General features: G+C 46.7%; 1 protein-coding gene across 1 annotated transcript in view; it reads left to right on the forward strand.

Moving 5' to 3' along the window:
• Positions 1 to 23962, forward strand: part of FRG1 (FSHD region gene 1) — a 173599-nt gene that overhangs the window by 113063 nt on the left and 36574 nt on the right. Inside the window, exons 7-8 of the mRNA XM_078678936.1 lie at positions 21497 to 21601; positions 22824 to 22915. Coding sequence (XP_078535062.1) covers positions 21497 to 21601; positions 22824 to 22915 — 197 coding nt within the window. The remainder of the gene's footprint in view (positions 1 to 21496; positions 21602 to 22823; positions 22916 to 23962) is intronic.

Below are 23962 nucleotides of genomic sequence, written 5' to 3' on the forward strand. Positions count from 1 at the left end.
TATCTGCAAAACAGGCAACACCTTTCCTTATTTAGGGTGCCAGCAATTAAGGCATTTATGGAAGGGCTTAAACGCGTAATTCCTCCAAGGCACCCACCTTCACCAGTCTGGAATCTAAATATCGTTTTAACCAGACTTATGGGAACATCTTTTGAACCACTACACTCATGCGAACTACAATTTCTTACTTGGAAAGTGGCTTTCCTTATTGCCATTACTTCGCTTCGAAGAGTTAGCGAGCTGCAAGCCCTAACTATTCAAGAGCCATTCATTCAAGTACATGCAAATAGAGTAGTTCTGAGAACAAACCCTAAATTAACGCCAAAGGTGGTATCCCATTTCCACATAAATCAAACTATAGAAGTGTTCTTTCAAAACCCACAGACAGTAGCTGAAAGGGCCTTGCATACTCTAGATGTCAAAAGAGCTCTACTATACTATATTGATAGAACTAAGGCATTTCGAAAAACAAAACAGTTGTTTGTTGCTTTCTCACCGCAACACAAACGTAACCCTATTTCAAAATCAGGTATAGCCAGATGGATCGTTAAGTGCATCCAAATATGTTATTTAAAAGCAAAACGCACCTTAACAGTTCCCCCTAGGGCGCATTCCACACGCAAGCTAGGGGCATCCATGGCTTTCCTGGGCAACATTCCCTTACACGAAATCTGTAGAGCAGCCACGTTGTTAAAAGTTAGGCCGCAAACGTCAACATTATCGGCGCCATCTTGCTCTTCTTGAACCCATTCGTGCACGTAAGCGGCAGCCATTTTGAGCACCATGGCCTCCCTGCCCCTCGCTGATAACCAGCGCGTCTCTCTCTCTCTCAACCTCGCAGGCACCCCCCCGCTCGCTGACAACCCCCCCCGCTCTCACATGCCTTGGGTCGTAAACCCCTCTTCAGCGCAGCTCTGCCCCGGAATCCCATCCTGTTCCCAGCGCGACACCTCCCTTCATTCCTTTCATGGTCCCAGGCCCTTCGATACAAACCCCCTTTTCCTGTGTGCCCGTTTGTCTTCCTCGTTCCCAGGCCGCCACCTGGCCCTGCGGATACTGTTTATTGCCCCCCCCCCCCGTACAGTAGGAAGCTTCCCCCATTAAAGGACCCTCGAATTGATCAAAGCCCCCTCCTTATGAGATCCGATCAACCCCACACATCCCGTGAATCGGCGGAATGTCCAGCTGCGCGATAATCATCACCTGTTGTGACCGGGGTGGGGACTTCAACTGTAAATGTGTGTGGGAACGGGCCTGAAGGGGAGATTCCGAGGATGTCCTTTCATACTTCAAAGCATTGCAAGTATGTGTTACCTGCAATAAAGATCATAAACCTGTGTATAAGAGGCCAGGCCTCAGAGATGCGGTTAGAGCACCTCGTGACGATACTTGCTGTCCGAACTGATGTGTTCTCCTCCGGAGAGAATAAACCCTTGTTTCCTGCCTTCCAGTCTCCAGCGCCTGCCTCTTCATTGATTAATATTTTGTGGGTTAAAGAGGCGACACCGCCGGGCAATACTTAAGGATCTTTGTTTATTGGTTGTCCGTGACCCTTTTTTTATAATTGGCGTCCCAAACGTGGGGCCCATCAGTGACTCGTGGATCCAGTGGGAGAGGTCCTGACGACAGAGTGAATGACTGCAACGATCGGGAGTGCACCTGTCCGATAGACCCTCGTCTGACAGCCGATCATCCGAACTTCACTGGTTCCGAACAGACCTCTCTCGAGTGATCTACGGTCCTGACTGGGAACCATCAGGAGTGCCGCGAGGATTACGAAGAAAAGAGGACGATCAGGCGCTGGATTCGGAAGACAAGAAACTGTCCATGCGGTCCAGGTAAGGTCGTGTAAACACGACGAATTGCGAAATGATTGTTTGATTGTTTGGAAAATACTAGTATTACTCTTTGTCGATTTGTTTGGAGATTCGCTGTCTGCAAACGGAGAAACAACAGGCTCTCTCTTTGCAAGCAGTGAAGGATAGGTAACGCAGCCGTCGTGCCTATCTTTCTCCCCCACTGATTAAGTATTTGAACCTGGACTACTGTTCACGGATTGTTTTCTGGAGATTCTCTGTCTGCAAACAGGAAAGAGCAGCCCCCCCCCCCCTCTTTACAGATAGTGAAAGGGTAGGTAACGCAGACCTTTGCGGGCCTACTTATTCTCCCCACTGAATTGTTTGATTGACCGAACGTTGACTATTCGATATTGGTTCATGAGGTATTCACTACCTGCAAACAACGTAGAATAGAAATATTCTGTCTAGTCTTTGCACGCAGTGATAAGATAGGAAGTGCTGACTTTTGTCCCCGTTGTGATCCGTCATGCCTGTCTTCTCCTCACTGATTGGTAGCCTGTTTAGCCCGGACCGCTTATTAGAGATGAACCATCCGGCTCCACTGGAAGGCACCCCTAATAAGGACATGTTCATGAAGCATGGATTGATCGCTATAGCCTATAACAAGCTGTGGCATAAATATACGAAAAAGGATCGAGAAAGTCAGTGGCCACTGATAGGATCCTTTGATGATGACAAAATAAACGCGCTAGAAACAGCCCTTGGCAAAAACAAGACAACGCCCACTATGCTTGATAGTTTCGGCATGTGGCGCAAAGAAACTGAACAACGTAAAAAGAAAACTGAGAGTAGGTTGGGAAAAGAGCTGCGAAAAGCAGCCCACCTAGCTGCACAGAAACTAGAAGAAGAGATAAAGGAAAGAGAGAAAGCCAAACAGAAACTAGAAATGGAAACATCAAGCCAGTGTCCGGTTAGAACGTCCTCCATGCTCTACCCTGATTTACCCTCGAAACAACGAGCCAACGATGATCTGCTGTTAAGTCCTCCGATCATCTACATGCCCCCTCCATATGCCCCTTCCCAACCCTTAGCACAGCACCCACCACCCCCAGGTACAAACGAGGGTAGCGCCACAGCTTCGGCCCCCATGGCCTCTGTGCCGGCCGAACTCCTTGTATTAAATACTACGCAAACGACAACGTTAGGCGACCCTGAGACCCGAAGGGTTGGTTCTGCAAGAACAAGCAGACTAAGCAAAGATGAGCGAGCAGGGATTGACAAGATAGCAAGGACACTGGTAGAAAGGAAGGAAGATGAAGAGTACATCACGGATATGTTTAACTCGTATACAGGGAGTCACAGACGACATTTTACCGTACGACTGTGTTACCATGTCTTGAACGCATACGAGGACCGATATCGAGACAAAGGTCCCGAGAGCCTAACGACTCTGTACCGGAAGGTCGATATCGGGGATGAGGGCGAGTGTGATGTGACGGACCTCCTTACGCGTACGCTTGAGGTTTTCCGCCACCTCACGGAACGAGAATCGGGAACTAAACCCACGACACCCGTAGCGACCGAACCACAAACTGAGCAATCTAACACCATGATGCCGATACGAGAGGCTGCCCCTTACTGGGTTCCTCCACAAGGTGAAGGGACTAACGATGATGCAAACCACAAAGATGCAAAAGGAAGGGTAGTGTACAACTGGGTCTACCAGCCATGGGACCGGCAAGAGATTCTGACATTCCGGAAATCTCTGCCTGACCTACGTAAAAACCCCACTGCCTTCTATACTGAATTGGGTACAGCCCTAGGTTCAACGATTATGACCCTGGCTGACATCGACTTGTTTTTCGGGTTATGTCTGCCAGCTGATGTGTGGAAGCAAATCCGGAAAGTCGACCACCTTGAACTGTTTGGACATACCTGGTCACAACTCGATGGCATTGATAAACCACGAGGACCTGGACAAAAGCCTTTGAAACCCATTTTAGACCTTCCAGATAAGATCGTACAGAAATTAAAAACCCTGATTCCAGAAAAGAAAGTGGACTGGTCGATAGTAACGGCCTGTCGCCAGAAACCCCAGGAGGATGTATCGGACTACTTCTCCCGGTTTGAAACGGTGTTCTCCGATTACAGCGGCCAGGACATGACCACTGCAACCGGACACCATCTGTTTGTCCAGAATTATGTTAAGGGTCTGTCACCGGAGGTCTCCCAGAAACTGCAGGCTAGCGAGAGTAGTTGGGCAGCCTCCAAACCTACGGCTATCCTCCAGATGGCCCAATATTATGAACATCAGAAAAATGAAAACGATAGAGCAACAGAGAAAAAGAAGAAGGACTTGAAAGAGAGGGTGATGATTGCCCAACTGCAAGGGGTGACTATAGGACGAGACTAATACCGGGGAAACTATCAGACGAATGTCCCTAAGACTGCACTTCCCCAGGACCGCACTTTGACTCCCCACATTGGACGTACAGACATTAGAGAGGACCAGTGTGCTTTCTGTAAAGGAACGGGCCATTGGAAATCCCAGTGCCCAGTTCTTCTGGAAATAATCAGTAGCAAAGACCCCAAGGACATAGCAAGTGGACCGAGAAATAAGGGACAACAGCGAGGGCCCCCAAATGACGCGACTAACGACAGATCAGGCAGACCAAATACATTTGATCGACCCAGACAGAACCAATGCCAATAATCTGACTACGATGACGCCCACAACTTTGCATAGGACCGCCAAGGGCAAGGGAGGGATCCAGTCGAGCTCTATGTTGACCAGCAAGGCCAATACGTCACTGCTAAGGTCTTGGGTACAAAGTCTCCATTTCTGGTAGACACTGGCGCAACACGTAGTGCGTTATCTAAACGACTGATTCCAAGGGCACCCTTGTCTGGCTCACTTATAACATCGACAGGTTTCTATGGAACGCCCTCCACTAACCCTTTGTCCGCCCGATCCTCTTCGACTTAGAAAACAACACCACTGACACCACGTTTTTGCTTTCCTCCAATAGCCCTGACGCCATTATGGGACTTGACTTATTGAAACACTTCCGAGCGACAATCAGATGTTCTCAAGACGGAGTCCGAGTTTTCCTTTACGACAACCCCGTTCTGCTTAGACATTGCCCTCCCCGACGCATGTTTTCCATCACCGACGCTGACACATCCCTGCTTGATACTCTGCCTCCGTATCTGTGGGCCAAGACGGATTCGGACGTAGGGCGCATGTTGATTAACCCAGTGCACATTACTGTCCGACCAGACGCAACACTCCCAAAACTTCCACAATATCGGATATCGCCCGAGGGCGAGAAGGCATTGGTAAAGATTATTCAGTCGCTGATAGACGCAGGAGTGGTAGAGGAAGTGGTTAGCAACGTTTGCAACAGCCCTATCTTGCCCATCATCAAGAAACAGGGAGAGGGAGATGAGAAAGCATACCGTTTTATCATTGACCTGCGAGAGATCAACAAAGTGGTGGTACCCCAGTACCCCGTGGTCTCAGACATCACCACCATCCTGACTTTGATTCCTTCTACTGCCACCACCTTCACTGTCATTGACCTCAAAAACGCATTCTTTTCCATCCCCATCCACCCAGACAGCCGATATCTCTTCGGCTTCACCCTAAAAGCCCGCTCATATAGGTTCTGCCGAGCACCCCAGGGCTACACAGAAAGCCCTAGCATCTACAGCCAGGCCCTCAAGAGACAACTGGATCAAGTCCAGTTACCCGATGGAGTGGTGTTAGTGCAATATGTCGATGACATCCTTTTGGCAGCCGACACCACTCCATTAGCAGTTACAGCCACCATTCAACTCCTGCACTTCCTCGCGGAAAATGGCCACAAGGTCTCCAAGAAGAAGTTGCAATTCTGCCAACCCCAGGTCACTTACCTAGGCCACCTTTTGTCCAAAGAAGGAAGGAAACTCACTCCCGACCGGATCCAAACCATTCTCGAAACTCCTGTCCCTAAGACCCAGAAACAGGTTCGCTCCCTACTAGGCCTCACCTCCTTCTGCCGACAGTGGTTACCAAACTTTAGCCTCGTTGTGAAACCGCTGCTTTCTCTGCTGGCTAAAGACGTCCCCTTCCCACTCCCTTGGACCCCTGAGTGTCAAACCTCCTTCACGGAACTACGAGATGCCCTTTGTTCGGCCCCTGTCCTAGGTACCCCCGATTACACAAAGCCCTTCTCCCTTTACACTCACGAAAGGGAGGGGTGCGCTTTATCTGTCCTGACCCAGTCCATTGGCCCAAAGCAACGACCGTGCGCTTACTTCTCTGCCACTCTTGACCCTGTAGCCAGAGCCTTGCCTGCCTGCCTTCGAGCTGTAGCTGCTGCAGCAATCTCTATCCGACAAAGTGAGGGGATCGTGCTCTCGAATTCCCTCACGGTGCTGGTACCCCATGCAGTTGACACCCTCCTGAACCAAACCAAGACGCAACACCTGACGAGTGCGCGACTGACTGGATACGAACTGACTTTGCTTGCACCCCATATCACCCTGAAAAGATGCACCACACTGAACCCGGCAACTCTGTTACCCTTACCAGAGAACGATCCCAATGTGCACCCTGTACATGACTGCGTGACTCTTACGGACGAACAGACTAGAAGTAGGGTTGACCTCAGAGACACGGCTTTTCCTGACCCTGACGGAGAGCTGTGGGTGGACGGTTCTTGCATCAAACTCCCCGATGGCACCACTTCCGCTGCCTATGCAGTTACCACGGCTCGAACTGTAGTCGAGACAGCCCGCATCACGCAACGATCTGCCCATGCAGCGGAACTGATTGCCCTGACACGAGCCTGCATTCTGGCAGCAGGAACCACAGCGAACATTTACACCGACAGCCAGTATGCCTTCGGGGTGGTTCACCATTTTGGGCTCCTTTGGAGGGAAAGGGGATTCTTGACCTCACACGGCACCCCCATTGTGCACGGGGATCTAGTCTCCGCCTTGATCGAAGCTATCCTTCTCCCCAAAAAGCTTGCAGTCGTCAAATGCCAGGCACACAAAAAGGTGACAGACATTATTGGGCAGGGAAATGCACTAGCCGACATCACTGCCCGAACGACAGCTGAAAATAGGACGACAACACATATGTACGTGACCAGGTCACAAGCAGAAAAATGGACCGACGCTAGGGACACTATTAGAGACATTCAAATGGCTAGCACACAGCACGAACTGACTGAATGGACACGGGTGGGATTAAAAGATGACGAAGGCTGCTGGCGGACAAGAGACACAAACAAATGGTTGCTACCTGACTCGTACCTGATTCCCATACTGACTATGGCACACTCCCCTGCCCACATAGGATCAGCCCCCATGATTGAACTTGTCTCCAGAGTTTGGCACAATGATAAAATCACAGACTCCGCCAAACGTCTAGTCCAACAATGCTTGATATGCCTGCAACACAACCCCGGGAAAGGAACTGTAGTACCCCGGGGAGGATTTGGGGTCCCAAATCACCCGTTTGAAGTCCTGCAGATGGACTACATCCAGCTAGACAGATGCCAAGGCCTGAAATATGTACTTGTTGTGGTATGCGCATTTAGCAAATGGGTGGAAGCATACCCAACCCGTGACAACACTGCTATGGCCACTGCAAAAGTACTGTTAAAGGAGTTTTTCCCCCGTTACGGCCTTTGTCGTATTTTATGGAGCGATAATGGCCCCCACTTCATAGCCGAAGTCATCCAGCTCATCTTAAAGGGGTTGGGCATCAAGCAGAAGTTCCACGCAGTCTTCCACCCCCAGTCTGCTGGACTTGTTGAGCGACACAATGCCACACTAAAGCTTAAACTGGCCAAGATAGTGGCTACCACGGGTCTGAAATGGCCAGACGCCCTCCCACTGGCATTGCTATCGATGCGTTCCACCCCCACCAAACATCACTTAACACCTTATGAAGTTTTTTTCGGCCGACCCATGAGTGTCTGGTCTGCACCGAAACCAACTTCCATTCATGACGTCCCGGACGTCCTAATGTCTGATTATCTGTATAAATTGACTGAAACTCTGTCTGTCATTCATCAGCAGGTGCAGCAGGCCATCCCCGATGCTTCCAGGGGTCCGGGTCACGCCATCCAACCTGGAGATTTCGTGCTGATCCGAAACTTTCAGCGGTCGAAGAGTTTGGAACCCCGGTGGACGGGCCCCTGGCAAGTGTTAATCACCACCCGGACGGCTCTTCGTGTGGAGGGGAAACGGCACTGGCTGCACGCACACCACTGTAAGAAGGTCTCCTCGACCCTGGCCACGACAGAAAACATAGACAACCAAGAAGAGCTCCTGAACAAGGACCGACCGTCACTAACCTGCTATCCTGATACCGAAGCACTTGAACTTTCAAAATTCTCTGATCCCACTGTGCCATCCAGAGAAGGGTATTTCCTGCGTCGAAAGGAGGGAGCTTCGGCTAAGTACACCACGGACTAAGTTAAATCTCAGAACGGTGACCTAAACACCACCAAGGGTCACCCGGAGAGAAGCTAAACGAAGTCTGTGGTTCTGCCCGCTACCGAGCACCTTGAAGATGATGGAAGCGCCAGATAAGAAGATGATGGAAGCGCCAAATAAGAAGATGATGGAAGCAACAGGAAATACCCACTACAGAAACCCAAGAACAGACAGACTCCACAGCTCAAAGACAATTGCACTCTTCAGCACAATCCTTTTCTGCCTTCTCCTCATGACCACACTCTGGATTATGGAAGAAAATGCACCTGCTCACGAAACATTCCTGACCACTGCTCAGCCTACCACCATGAAGGAACATTATCTGATTTCGCTCTCTCCTCAACTCAGAGAGAGACGAAAGGAGTTTTGGAATAACTCTTTCGTACAGCTACTTCACCAGCACAATCTCGCCACCAATGCCACCAACTGTTGGATCTGTGGGTTGCTACCCCACGCCACTGGACACTCGATACCATTCATCCCTTCACCCTTCTCAGTTCATGGCTCCTGCCTTGCTTGGCTGATCCTCCTTCAAGAAAGCTATAAGGACAATGCCACCTCCAGCAAAACCGTAACGCATTTCTTCCACGGGGTCTGGCGAAACAAAACAAAGACACACTTCTGCCCGCAGACCTCCAACGACTCAATCCACATGGACATCCCTGCTAAAGAACGAATTGAAATGCAGGTGTTCAACAATCCAACCAGACCCACCTTCTCCTACCTGCGGAAACGAACGGCTGCCACTCTGACTGTGGCCCTGTCAGTCATCAACGTCACAGGCCACATGTGCATAGAAGGACTTGGGACACAGCTGGTGGGCCGCAGTGCTTGCCGTTTTACCAGAACTTTGGACTCCACGGATCCACCTTCCTTTGTGTCATCCCCAAACATGTATTTCGTCTGCGGCACAAAGGCCTACACCTGGCTCCCCAAAGGCTGGGGGGGCACTTGTTTTATCTCCTTCATCCTTCCTCCGACTTATGTGGCCCCAGCGAATCATCATAGACAAAAACGAGCCAAGGACATTGAACAAGCCGACTCAACAGGAGCGCAGTTCCTCGATGCCATGAAGGGACTTGTTCCCCTCTGGGGCCCGATGGCAAACAGCCGTGCCATCCGACATCTGACTCAGGCAGTTGAGACAACAATGAACATCACAGCTGGTATCTTTGCTAACAACACCGCCGAGCTTCAAGCGGTCCGCTTGGTGGCCCTCCAGAACCGCCTTGTCCTAGATGTGGTTCTTGCGGACCGTGGTGGAGCATGCCGCATTATTGGGTCCAGCTGCTGTACATACATACCGGACAACTCACCCTCGGTGTACAAAGCCATCGAACATCGTCACAGACTCTCTTCAGAAGTCCACCAGGATCAGGAAGAATGGTCGCTTGGTGGTTGGTTCTGGAACACCGTTAAGAACTGGGGCTGGAGACTGTTCACCATTATCCTGATTCCTGTAGTTGTAATATGCGGTCTATGCTTAGGAATTCAATGTCTGCCACCTCTGTGTTCATTATGTACAAATTGTATTTGCCCTAAGACTGTGGACTTTGGGAACGAACGCATGGGAGCATTATATGATGCCGAGGTTAGGAATTTGATGAAGATTGACATTAAGTAGGCAAGTTGGCTAGATATGTTGAAAAGGGAGGACTGTTAAAAGTTAGGCCGCAAACGTCAACATTATCGGCGCCATCTTGCTCTTCTTGAACCCATTCGTGCACGTAAGCGGCAGCCATTTTGAGCACCATGGCCTCCCTGCCCCTCGCTGATAACCAGCGCGTCTCTCTCTCTCTCTCTCAACCTCGCAGGCACCCCCCCGCACGCTGACAACCCCCCCCCGCTCTCACATGCCTTGGGTCGTAAACCCCTCTTCAGCGCAGCTCTGCCCCGGAATCCCATCCTGTTCCCAGCGCGACACCTCCCTTCATTCCTTTCATGGTCCCAGGCCCTTCGATACAAACCCCCTTTTCCTGTGTGCCCGTTTGTCTTCCTCGTTCCCAGGCCGCCACCTGGCCCTGCGGATACTGTTTATTGCCCCCCCCCCGTACAGTAGGAAGCTTCCCCCATTAAAGGACCCTCGAATTGATCAAAGCCCCCTCCTTATGAGATCCGATCAACCCCACACATCCCGTGAATCGGCGGAATGTCCAGCTGCGCGATAATCATCACCTGTTGTGACCGGGGTGGGGACTTCAACTGTAAATGTGTGTGGGAACGGGCCTGAAGGGGAGATTCCGAGGATGTCCTTTCATACTTCAAAGCATTGCAAGTATGTGTTACCTGCAATAAAGATCATAAACCTGTGTATAAGAGGCCAGGCCTCAGAGATGCGGTTAGAGCACCTCGTGACGATACTTGCTGTCCGAACTGATGTGTTCTCCGGAGAGAATAAACCCTTGTTTCCTGCCTTCCAGTCTCCAGCGCCTTCCTCTTCATTGATTAATATTTTGTGGGTTAAAGAGGCGACACCGCCGGGCAATACTTAAGGATCTTTGTTTATTGGTTGTCCGTGACCCTTTTTTTACAATGTGGTCAACCACACATACATTTACCAAACACTATTGTGTAGATGTACATTCAAAACAGCAAGCTGCTGTAGGACAGGCTGTTCTCAAAACTCTTTTCCAGACTGCTGCAGTTGACACAGGTGGCCACCGCTAGGGGAGATACTGCTATATATTCTATGCATAGATATGAATTCAGCAGCCCACATGCCTCGAACGGAATATGCTACTTACCAGTATGCATCTGTTTTTGGCTGCTGACATTCATATCGCCCACCCGCCTCCCCGGTGCCTGTCGCAGCTGCAGCATTCACTATTTGCATGGACATCTCTTACTGTACTACACTCCATCTCTGCCACAATGGCGAAAAACAATCTAAGGATGGAGAGGATGCCCATGCGCACTGTAGTCCGAGGCAGGAGCCACCTAACTCGTGATACTTCGAAGACTCTTCCAGGACAACAAGGTGCAATCATCCGGACCCAACACTAGGCGGCGATCAATGCACAGATATGAATATCAGCAGCCCTACATGCCAAGAACAGATGCATACTGGTAAGTAGCATATTCCTTTTTAGGTCTCGCCTGTCGATGCGCATGCGCATCGAGCAAGGCGAGAGTATTGCGAGTTATCCACTCTTTATCCACACTGCAAGGAATCGTGGCGATTCCTTGCAGTGCCCGTGACTTTTAAGCTCAATGCGCATGTGCATTGAGCTTAAAAGCGCGTGCACAGCCGCCCGCATTCCTCCGACACCTTTGAAGTGAAGCTTAGCTTCACTTCAAAGGCCCGGCTTCTTCACACCCACATGCCGCTCTGCCCCGCTCCGCCCCCTCCCCTGAGTCATCCTGCCTGCCCCTTCCCGCCGTGTCGCATTTCTCCTCCCCCCTCCCCTCTCTTCCCTCCGTCTTGTTTTTAAAGTTCATTTGTTTGTAATGTATTTGTTTTAATCATGAGGAACTAGCTTGTATTAATGTCTCCCGAAGACATAGTAACATTGAACCTTGCTTTGTATTTTCTGTTGTTTGTTAAAGTTTAAGGTATTTGTAGTCGTTTTATATTCTTGAATGTATTCAATAGGTATCGCGAGATTTAAACTGATAGCATTCTCTGCTTGTTAGGCTATCATAAATCAGATTATTAAATCAAATAGTTAGTCTTTTAAGAACGTATTTTGTACAATATTTCACTTGCGGCTGCATTTAAGGAATAGCCAGATTGCCTTTTAAATACAGGTAAAATAAGTTCGTTATTCTTTACTGATCCTTTCTCCACGCTTCCTATCTGCTCCTGAAAACATCTTAATTATTTGTTGTAGCAGTGCACTTATGTATTCATTTATGTAGTTGAGTACGTGGTTGAAAGGTCTATTCAAGGACATTCGCTGCATCTGAAGTCAGGCACTTTTAGGCTCTAAACGCGCGTTTCACGGGAAATGAACTTTATCCCGCACAACAGTGGCACGGCCACAGAACAGAAGACACTGCTTTAGGCTTGCTTTAGAGGAGTGAAAATGCATGTCTGTGCTTGGAAAGGGGAAGCGGGGGCAGAAGCAATGAAGATAAAATACCATAATCTGCTAATCATAATAATAACTGCCAAGAGCAGAAATGTAGCCAGTGCTTTCATGAAATGCTTTCTACCTTCCTCAATTACTGGCTAAACAGGATTCTTGAAGGTTCATGTGCTGAAACTTGTTCTTGAACAGAGTTGCTAAGTTCAAGGTGTGCGACCCTGGGTGTAAGAATGTCTGGCATGCGGAGTGATGAGATGTACTTACATCTGACCAGTTTGGTCAAATACAAGAAGCAAAACAAATAAATCCAATACGAAGTAATTAGAACTGTTTGAATGTATGAGACTACTTTTTGCAGGTGATTAGTCAATCGAGAAGCAACACGTCCTTTTAAATTATTTTCTTTCCTAGTCGGTCACACATGCCGCTCTGCCCCGCTCCGCCCCCTCCCCTGAGTCATCCTGCCTGCCCCTTCCCGCCGTGTCGCATTTCTCCTCCCCCCTCCCCTCTCTTCCCTCCGTCTTGTTTTTAAAGTTCCGTTGTTTGTAATGTATTTGTTTTAATCATGAGGAACTAGCTTGTATTAATGTCTCCCGAAGACATAGTAACATTGAACCTTGCTTTGTATTTTCTGTTGTTTGTTAAAGTTTAAGGTATTTGTAGTCGTTTTATATTCTTGAATGTATTCAATAGGTATCGCGAGATTTAAACTGATAGCATTCTCTGCTTGTTAGGCTATCATAAATCAGATTATTAAATCAAATAGTTAGTCTTTTAAGAACGTATTTTGTACAATATTTCACTTGCGGCTGCATTTAAGGAATAGCCAGATTGCCTTTTAAATACAGGTAAAATAAGTTCGTTATTCTTTACTGATCCTTTCTCCACGCTTCCTATCTGCTCCTGAAAACATCTTAATTATTTGTTGTAGCAGTGCACTTATGTATTCATTTATGTAGTTGAGTACGTGGTTGAAAGGTCTATTCAAGGACATTCGCTGCATCTGAAGTCAGGCACTTTTAGGCTCTAAACGCGCGTTTCACGGGAAATGAACTTTATCCCGCACAACAGTGGCACGGCCACAGAACAGAAGACACTGCTTTAGGCTTGCTTTAGAGGAGTGAAAATGCATGTCTGTGCTTGGAAAGGGGAAGCGGGGGCAGAAGCAATGAAGATAAAATACCATAATCTGCTAATCATAATAATAACTGCCAAGAGCAGAAATGTAGCCAGTGCTTTCATGAAATGCTTTCTACCTTCCTCAATTACTGGCTAAACAGGATTCTTGAAGGTTCATGTGCTGAAACTTGTTCTTGAACAGAGTTGCTAAGTTCAAGGTGTGCGACCCTGGGTGTAAGAATGTCTGGCATGCGGAGTGATGAGATGTACTTACATCTGACCAGTTTGGTCAAATACAAGAAGCAAAACAAATAAATCCAATACGAAGTAATTAGAACTGTTTGAATGTATGAGACTACTTTTTGCAGGTGATTAGTCAATCGAGAAGCAACACGTCCTTTTAAATTATTTTCTTTCCTAGTCGGTCAAACATTTTTTTTTAAAAACAGTTTTATTGTTTTTCAAAGTTTATACCTTACATACCGTGGCTTAAGCATGCACAGTAATTCCAACAAACGTCTTACAATATTACTTGCAACAGGCTCCAACATTTCCTATTCGTCGTCTTGCAGGGACATATTTGAGTGTCGTAAATGTTGTACATTTTACAAGTCCATTACGATGTTACTGTCGGTAGCCCAAATCTGCCAATAAATAACACCCTTTTAACTTTCGCATCTGTACTACACTCCTGTAGTCGGTTATAACAATTCTCATCACAGCAAATAATATGTCAAACCCTCAACGGCCCCTCCCCCTCCCCTTCGTCCTGGGTCCCTACAAAACTTCTAGTGTCAGTCTTCGGCACTTACATGATTGTATCTTATATCATAAACTTTGCATATTACATACTTCCATATACGCTCCCCTCACTCACCCTCACTCACCCTCACTCACCCTCACTCACCCTCACCCACTCTCACCCTCACTCACACTCACTCACCCTCACTCACCCTCACTCACCCTCACTCACCCTCACTCACCCTCAACCCCTCACCCTCACACAGTGCAATAGGTCTCGGAGCATTTGAGTTAGAGCTTTTAGAAATGTTTATGGCTTTTTTTTTTTTAATTCTTTAGCATTGGCTACAGGAAACAAAAATGCTTAAGATTTACAAAAAAAACCATAAACAATTCTAAAAGCACTAACTCTAATGCTGCGAGACCTATTGCATTTCCAATGCTTGTTTAATTTGCAGCGCGGTCCACTTTCACTTTAGTGGCCGCCCTTATTTCATTCACTGCGCGGTCCGCTTTAATTTTACCCACTGCGCTTCTTTATTTATTTAATTTACAGTGTGGTCTGCTTTCACTTTAGCTGCTGCGATACAGAAACTTACTTTCTTTAATATTTTTTTTTCTGAAAGTGCCCCCATACCGAGCTTTCACTTTAATGGTGACCGCACGCACCCCTTTCCTTAGACACAGCTCATTGGAACCAGAATACGGTGAGCAGCATCTAAAGAAAGGGGCGCAGTCACTATGAAAGTGGTTTCGCATTTGCGGGAGTTTGAGCTATTGGCATTAGAAATGACGATGCCTTTTATATATGTGTTGCTTTTAAAAAACCATAAATAAAAGGCATTGTCATTTATAATGCCAATTGCTTACACTCTCGCAAATGCGAGACCATTTGCATTGAAAATGTTTGCTTTCTTTTAACATGTGTAAGGGCATGAGACTGTCTGATTGATGAAAGGAGTGAGTTGGTGTCGGAGGGTGAGTTTCGGTAATGGAACATATGTGAAAATGCAGCTTAGAATTATTTTATAAAATCTTGTTTGGTTTTCCCATAAAACATCTGCACATCAGTAGCGCCTTCAAACCTATTTTATGATGCAACCACCTTTTAATGAAGTATTTTTTTACACTATGAACATAAAACTATTGTTCCTTAACCTACTGTTTTCGTGTTCGTTTCTTAACTTAAAAACCCATGTTGCCGCAACCCCCACACCTCCTCCTTCCCCACTCACAATACAATTGTCTTTCCTGGGGAAACGTCCCATAAAAAGCTTTCATGTATCTGTTCAGATCTATTTCATGCAGGATATTTAGCGATGCAGTGTGTGGATCAAGTATGACTGACTGTGTAATCTCAGAACTTGTCCTCCCTCTTCCCAATATCTCTGAAGCACACATCATCCTCACACCGAGTACAGGAAATCTCCCACTTCTTCTCAACACCTTAAGCATATATATGCTTGTCCACCAAGGTGAGGGGAGAGGGTGTAAGCTGACTGCTAGAGCGATCGCTCTCGAAGCTGCGGACTGGGTACAAGTCTCGGCAGGGACACTCAACATTGTGTGATTACGGGCAAATCACTTAATGCCGTGCCTAATACATTTAATGTGTCCGTCTGTAATGCAGCTGGTGCTCATGTAAAGCACTCTGATACCTTTGGGTGTAGTTTGCGCTATATAAAACTCTGGGGGGGGGGGGGGGAATGGTGCCACGATTTCTCACTAGTTATAGATTCAGTGTAAATTCTTTTTTCCAGTTTTGGCCAATTGTTTTGGAGGGGGAGGGAGGCTTCTGTATGACTAGCATTTTGACCATATGTGTTATCTTTTTATTGGGGAGAGGCGATGATGTTTTTTAAGTTGGCCAAATATGGCTTCATTGTATGCTTAGTTTACAGTTATAGAAAGAAGTGTGTGTTTAGAAGTCATCTTGAATCCCTCAAGTTCCCTATCAATCGTAACATTTACAAATAAAGTTATTTCCAGTGTATCGCACCCATTAAATCCTTCTACGACAACCACCTGTCGCATCAGTCTACAGACCGATAATGGGGTTTGTGGAGCCAACTTTTTATGCCGGCCCATTGCTTGGAACAGTGATCATTGTTAGATTACTGCTGTATTGGCTTGGGGAGTCAATGTCGATATGTGCCCTCTATATAAAAAGTGCAGTACATTTCCCCCTGCCATTGCCTATTTTTCTCTGTCATATGCCTGGTCTGGTCTAGTCTCAAAACTCTAATCGTTAATTACCGTCAGGTGCGCCTCTTGGTAATTCATTGAATCGGCATTCCCACGCCACCGTCATATGGTGATTAGCAGCAATTGAGCATGCATATACACTTGAGTTTTGTTGCACCTTACCAATTAAGTTAGAGTCTTAACAAATGGACTGGTGCTTTATATGAAATGTCCTGAAGCTTATGTAATACTGTGGGAAGGCCACCAAATCAGATAATGCACCTCTACCTGTTACATGTTAGCCTACGACTCTCACCTGCCAACCAAGCATTACTGTGAAGTTCTGCATCACAATCTTCAATCGGGCTACTGCAGATTTAGAATTTGAATCCTGTATCACATGCCTGTAGAAATGATCTAATGGCATGATTTATTTGACATCATGGTTACTCGCACACATTTGCCCAGGGGCCACAAAGTACGTTCTGTGGTGTGACCGAGGGCCGTACTTTGAGTATCACTGTTCTACACCAACCCTTTCCACCCTGGAAGTTAAATACCATCCAGGGAGCAGTGATGAAAAGTCAATTCGAACTTATTCATGGATCTTCTCTGTAGACATTGTCCAGGAAAATAGCTACTCCCCCCGCCCCCATCACATCAGTCAGGAGAGTGGGTGGTATCTGTTAAGCTCCCTTACCTTAAGTCTGAAAACAGTAGTGTTACTGTAGGAGAGTAGGGTCTGCAATCCTATGATCACCCAGATTTTTGCTTTTTGCTTCACTGGTTTACGACTTTCCCTGGCTGTGGGCCTGCTAATCAGACCCACAGCCTAGCTGTTCTCTCTATCCAAATTGTACTCCGGTACTGAATTGGCACTGGGCCCTCTCTAAGTCCCTGTACCCAGGGCTGAGGCGTACCCAGAAGTCTCCCAGGGGCTGCAGCATGTATTATGCCACCCCTGGGCTGACTAACTAAACAGACACAACTGGCTGCTTGACAGCTGGGGCAAGGTGGTGTAATCACCCTTTGCTTTAGATATAGTATTCCTATATCTAACCCTAAAATGGACACACAGATCTCCTATCAGTCACTCCTATGGCAGGCCTTGACAATCCTGAAGGCAGAGTGCTTGGAATCGTGTGAGATGGTGCTCTGGCATGAGCTGAGCCTGTCTGCGGCTTTCGGGATCTATCCCTTAGCCGTTTCCATGATATTGCATACCATATACTCTTAAGTGCATTATAATCCTCGCGGTTATATGCCAACTCTGGTATCGCTTTATCAAAACATGTCGAGTAAGGTGTCATACGAATTGGAATACTAACCCCTCGCCAATTCTGGCGACGGGGTTGGCATTCCACCCTTCTAGAGGGACACGACATGTAGGTAACCTATAACCCCGGTTAAAGTCAAACAGAGCCTCAGCTCCACAAAATGGATGCTGCCACCGAGACACAAGTCTGCCCTCCTGCTGCTGGGAGTCCTCCCAGAGCAGGAGGCAAGGACAAAGGGTTTCCTGCCAGGGGCGGTGCCAGCACCGTCCCAGACAGGGTTTTGTGTATTCTAGGTAGGCAGGGCTTCAGAGGAAGGTGACTGCAAGTGGCACCCCGGTGCTCACTGTGCATAGGCCGGCTTGAACCAGTTCCAGGGGCACACCAGACCCTGAGCTGGGGAAAGCCCGCCAAAGGAGAGGGGTGTAACCACCCCCCTCCTAGTCCCACCCATAGGGCAGGACTTAGTCGCGTGCCAGCCCCCTTTTGCAGGATAAAGGTAGGAGCAGGCCCCCTTCCAAATTAGATCATCTTTGGAATCAAGACACGACTTTCTACGAAAGGACTTCAAGATTTCTTCTTCAAGATTCTCCCTTGTGACTAAGGAGTAGTCACCCTGCATCCGCAGGCACCATCTTAAGAACACTGCGGTCTGCTGCAAGTCCTTCCTCCGGAATCCGACTGCCCAGCTCGACGAGAACCGGCTTCCCTGGCACCTCTGACCTCTACCCACCTCTACAGCTAAGCTGAGAACCGTGGGTGCGACGAGACCTCGAGGGACCGGCCATCTTCAAGACTGCACGACTTCTTTCCAGCACGACCGCCGAGGAATTCTCTGGTGAGTGCTTTGGGGTCCGAGAAGCCCCGACCCTGAGCAGCCCCAGCACCGAAGTTCAGCCTCCCAGCATCTCCACGATCTGCGTGGGGCCCTTCTGCTTTTTGCTGCTCACCGCGTTGTTTGGCTACTAGCCCGCTGGCTTGTGGCCTTCTTAACGACGACATCACTGCTGCTGGTCTGGTTGCTCCAGACTGGCCCTAGCTCCCTTCCAAGAGAGGAGCACCCCGGACCCTCCTGGTCCACTCCAGACGCCATTTTAGGTCCACCGCGTGGGCTTGAATTTGCCAAGACTTGTTGCCCCAATCCTGGGTCCAGCGACGTCGAGAGGATCATCCATCGTGAGACAGCTCGCACCTCCATCCTGGTCGCCGACAACGCCTCCTGGTCCGTGAGACTGCAGAGCCCAGCTTCGACCCACTCACCTAGTCGAGGTGACTACCATCCGGTGCCCTCCTGGTGCCACCTGACTACTGGCTAGTAGTCACGAACTTGGTCCCCTCTGCTTTCAGGTGTCATCCATCTTCGATTCAGGCTTGGATCACCCGAACAATCTTCACTGGTCGCCTGCCAGCAACTCCTTTCCTTCAGGCTCCTGGTTCGTCAACGAAGAATCCCAACGTCTTTTCAGACCTATGCAGCCGCAGCCCCTGGGCTAGGTAATTTCGGCATTTCGGTGCCTCAGCATAGCCTCACTATCCAAGGGTCCAGATCCACTTTCGTTTTTGACCTACCTAGTCGGGTTCGCCCGAGAACACTAACTTTGTGAATTCTAGCTTCCATAGACTTTTTCCCGCCTTACGCGTGAGAGTTCCCACTCTGCACGTGGCGTCCCTAGGCCTCCTGCTCCTAACCTGAGTGTTCAGTATTGTAGGCCTAGCGTTTCTAAAGCCTCTGAGAATCGTTACTTACCTGCTAGTAATTCGCATTCCACTTGTGTAGTATATGGTTTTTCGTGCCCCTCGGGCATTTGTGTAAATTGTGCAACTTAAAGTATTTTCGTAAGAGTTTTGTTGTGTGCTTAGCTCCCTGTCTCATAAAGAGCCAGGGTAGTCTTGTTATAAATAAATACACTGTTTATTTTCATAACAACTTGTGTGGTGTCCTTTCACTTGGTGTTCAAGGGGTAATGTGATGGTAAAACAGCTGGCTTAACACGCCCTCTAGAATCTTAGCCTTAGACTGCTCGTATCCATGCTACTCGGATAGCTGGTCTATAAGGTTGACTTACAACCAATCATCAATAAGGGTTGTTTGGACTGATATATAGTGATCACTAGAATAGTGAACACTGCACATCAGGCCAACTTCTCACAGTTACCCATAACCCCCGTTTCACTCTCAAAGTACCATCATCATTCCATTTGAACAAGAAAATCCACATTGCCATCTTTCTTCCCACAACCATCCACCGTGCCGGATAGTTCTTTGTACACTACCTGAAATCCTACATTCATAGAGCAAAGCCTTTTACAAAGTCGAAACCACTCTTTGTATGGCAGTGCTGACAAAGGCTCAGCTTATCAAAGCAAGGTGTGTGTATATATAGCTCATTGGATTTCAGCATAATTTGCTTTCTGCAATTAGATGTTGGTCAGACATCTCAGAAGCAACTTATTACCTCAAGCCACAAGGGGTTTGTCAGCCATGGGCGTCCCTTTAACATGGTGCCGATTGCTGACACCTGTAAAGTATCAGCCTGGTCTTCAAAGCATTACTGCCTCTGTATCCAGAAGACATCTGAGACAGCAGTAGATCAAGGGGTATTGCACAGTCTTTTTAACTAAGATAAACCCAAATATGCTTTTTTATCATGTGTATTGTTCATTTACAGCTGTAGTACTCATTATTCAAACATGTGAATCTATGATCGGTCCAATGTTGGGGAAGAAAAGTTACTTATTTGTAGGTAGTGTTCACCAACTAACCGCACCTCCCCAGTAATGAGTCGTATGCACTTGCTGTGTGTTGACTAGCTGCGAATATAAGCAGCTCAGCCTCTCTGGGAAGATGGAGCGCTGAGTCCTTTCACCTTTTTTTCCAAAGTTCAGATGAGACACTGAGGTAAATTTGTTGCCTATAGCATGTGGCTGTTTTCAGTGTTTTTTGAGTGTATACTCTCTTCTAAGTAATTATTGACTACCAAGGATTCCCAACCTTAAAACTGAGAATATTCAATTATGTATCTATGAAAAATATTAAAGTTGGCAAAAAGTTGCAGGTACATATTTTTCTCTCACTCGCTTAACCACTAAATAAAATTGATTAGATGAGGTACCGTTTCTGGCTTCGTTTTACTTTATTCAATTGTTTCTTGTTGTTCCTGGATACTGACCATTTTGGGTAGTTAATAAAGGGACACCCTCCTGAATATTAAACCCTTCACTTTTTAGGCACTCCCAACTTTCTATATTACCATATGTTGAATTTCACTTTTAAAATGTTAATTGCAGGCATCTTCACTCACTGAATGTTTTGTTTCGTATTTTAAGCTGCACTATGTGTAGCTGTTTGTCATCTTCCCAAAATTCTATTCAAATCTTAAGGTCTCATTTTTTGCCAGCTGTTGCTGAGTTGCTGAACAATCTTTTCTCCGGCTCCTACGGTTTAGGTTTAGCAGTATTTTGATAATTATTTTACCTTCACTGTCTTTATAGATGGGGTATTAACTGAACAATCTACCTAGGTCTGTGGCGTAATGCATCCACTGCGAATCTTTGTTTTATTTCATGGTCACAGGTTCCAATCCCAACATTTCACTCCGCCTTTGTGGCATATGAAAGAGTTTCTACTGATAACTGTTGTTTTTTTATACACAGTAAGCATCCCTTACCTGTTCGTAGCACCAAGAGGCACTCTTGGAGGTCAAACGCTAAATACTTTCCCTGTTGTACTGTGAATTGGCACATCTCCTTTTCATTCAATTTGAAGTCTTCTTCGATCTTAATTTGGGATTCCTTTTAAAATGCATGTACCAAAATGCTCGTGAAATCTGTCTTACGTGTACACTGTTTTATGCAGGGTAAAATTGCTCTAATGGCCTCAAACAGCTGTTTTATCAGCTACAACGAAGAAGGAGATATTGTGGCGCTAAGTCGGACTGCAGGTGAAGAAGAAATGATCAAGGTAATATTTATGTCTAGCGTTTATGTTTACAAATGAAGAGCTTCATCCAGTTATTTCTGAAAAGGCACTCCGAATCACTGAATGGTGCACAGCATTCAATGTTGCCAAATATGGTTTTCAGTTTGGATCAAGGTTTCGTGTGGAAAACCTGTTTGAATATTCGTGTAGAACTTACATTTGGAGCTTTTTTCTAGTAAATCTTCCAAGTCCTCTTTGGGCGTGTCATCCTGAATCAGAAAATTGTTGAATTCAGGGGTTATCCTCTTTTTGCATGGCAGCGCAAAGACAACTACATCTCTACCTCATGGCTTTTTTTTGTCAGGTGAACTCTGAGTGCAAAAGGGAAGGGTTCCATCGTACGTAGGACAACATAATGAAGTACACAAAGTGATAGATGGAAAGTTTGAATTAATCTTCGCCACTGGCAATTACTTTGCGTGACATCCCAGTTCATCGTTATTCTACACACCATGCCATCTCAGTTATTATACGTAGAACTGCATTGCATATAGTTGTAGTATACATTTTGAAGTTTTCGTAGGCTCCTTGTGCAGTCAAAGGAGCTCTTCGTCATATTTGTTTGCTCCTTGTTTGGTTATCAATTGATTCGAAAGGCTCCACCAGATGAGACCCATTGCTTATCAGTGTTTTACAAACAAATTAATAAATACCTGGCAAATTATCTCTCTTTACTTTAAAAAAGTACTCAACCTTTTTAACTCTATAAATAAAAGTAAATTTGTTAAGTTTCCACATTAAAGGCTGTTTTACTTAAATCACCTCAGTGAGAAATTAACATTTGAATGTGAAAAAAGTAGCTCTGAAAGATAATCGGTGCTCTTGTAGACCGTAGCTATCTAGAAAACGGTCTTCGCAGATTGAATTCCTTAAAGTAGAAACATACTTAGTACACAAACTACATTTATTAGAAGGCAAGTGAAAGTGGTCCTTAAATAGTTGAAGAGTGTATCGCAAAGGGTCTGGCGGCATTTAACTGTACCGTTATAAATGACTGCAAAAATATATTGCACTAACACAGTAGGATAATTAATTGGATAGGATGTGCATAGGATAGCGAGAGGAATGGAAAATGTGATTTTAAGATGCACATTACAGAAATGTAAGTAATAAGGGTCACCTTTTTTTTGCACTCACTTCCTGTTGGTACGTTGCTAAGAAGTACATAGAGAGATGGTGCTTACAAAACTTTGTTTATTCCTAGATTCGATCTTGTACTGAGAGAGAGATGAAAACCAAGGATGATCTTCCAGAAGAAGACAAAGGAAACGTTAAGCAGTGTGAAATCAATTATGTGTAAGTATCGTGCTATTATTGTAGACAAAGTTACAGACGTTTAGTCCATACTTTCATTGCGGCAATGAATACTTTCCTTCATTGATTTGGATGTCACAAACCACAATGCCTATTTCGATGGGACAGAAAACGAAAAACCTTGACAGCTTCTCCTCTCTTTTCTATGGTATGCCTTTGGAGATGTAACTTCCTAAAAAAGGGCCTATTGTTGACGAATCCTTAATCTCGAATGAGAATCCCAGGGTGCTATTGATTTCACAGCAATGCGTGCTTTTCCCAGGGTGACACTTAAGTAGTACTATAGGAGTTAACAAAGCGCCATACTGGTTATTCATAAGGAGTAGCTACTTATCAATCTAAAGTGTTTTAGACCTTTGAAGGGTTATGGAAAGCACTGTATAACCACAAAAAATACAATGCTCCTGCAAATACGAGAGGAAGTTTTGCACCTGCCATTTCCAGTAATACAGCAATGCCAGCCTATTAGCAGTACCTAAGTATTGATTTGGGAGAGCGAACTTTCTCAGTGTTAGCCACTCAGCAATGGAATCTGCTCCCTTTCAGGTGCTTCTGATCAGATGACATGCAGGAAACTCCTGAAGGTTTTGGCCATTGCAAGCTAGTGGCCACATCTTTTTAGGTTTCGCCTGGCGTCCGCTGCGCAGCAGAGTTCGCGCAGGCGAAATCTTTTGAGAAGTAGTCTAGGGCTTTGTCCCACCTCTCTGTTCCATTGGCTAGCTCCATAAATGGAGGCTAGCCATTGGAACAAAGATGCGTCAGTCATTGTGGGAGCAGATTTGTGGGCGTTCCGGCGATTTTTACTCATCCCGCCCCTTTGTTGCCGTCATTGCGGCGGTGGGTGTTGTCTTATTTTTTTTCCCCCAGGATGTTTGCGGCCGCCATTTTTTTCTAGGAGCTAGGGCGAGCGGTAGGTTCACGTAATGCTTGTTTCCCGTCAGGAACCTCCTGCAGCCTTTCCCTGCCCTGCCAGAGCCGATGACACGCAGCCGCGGCATTTCTCCCCGTCCCTTCCACCCTCCTCCCAGT

Source organism: Lissotriton helveticus, chromosome 2_2, assembly GCF_964261635.1.
Source record: "Lissotriton helveticus chromosome 2_2, aLisHel1.1, whole genome shotgun sequence".
NCBI classification, from domain to species: Eukaryota; Metazoa; Chordata; class Amphibia; order Caudata; family Salamandridae; genus Lissotriton; species Lissotriton helveticus.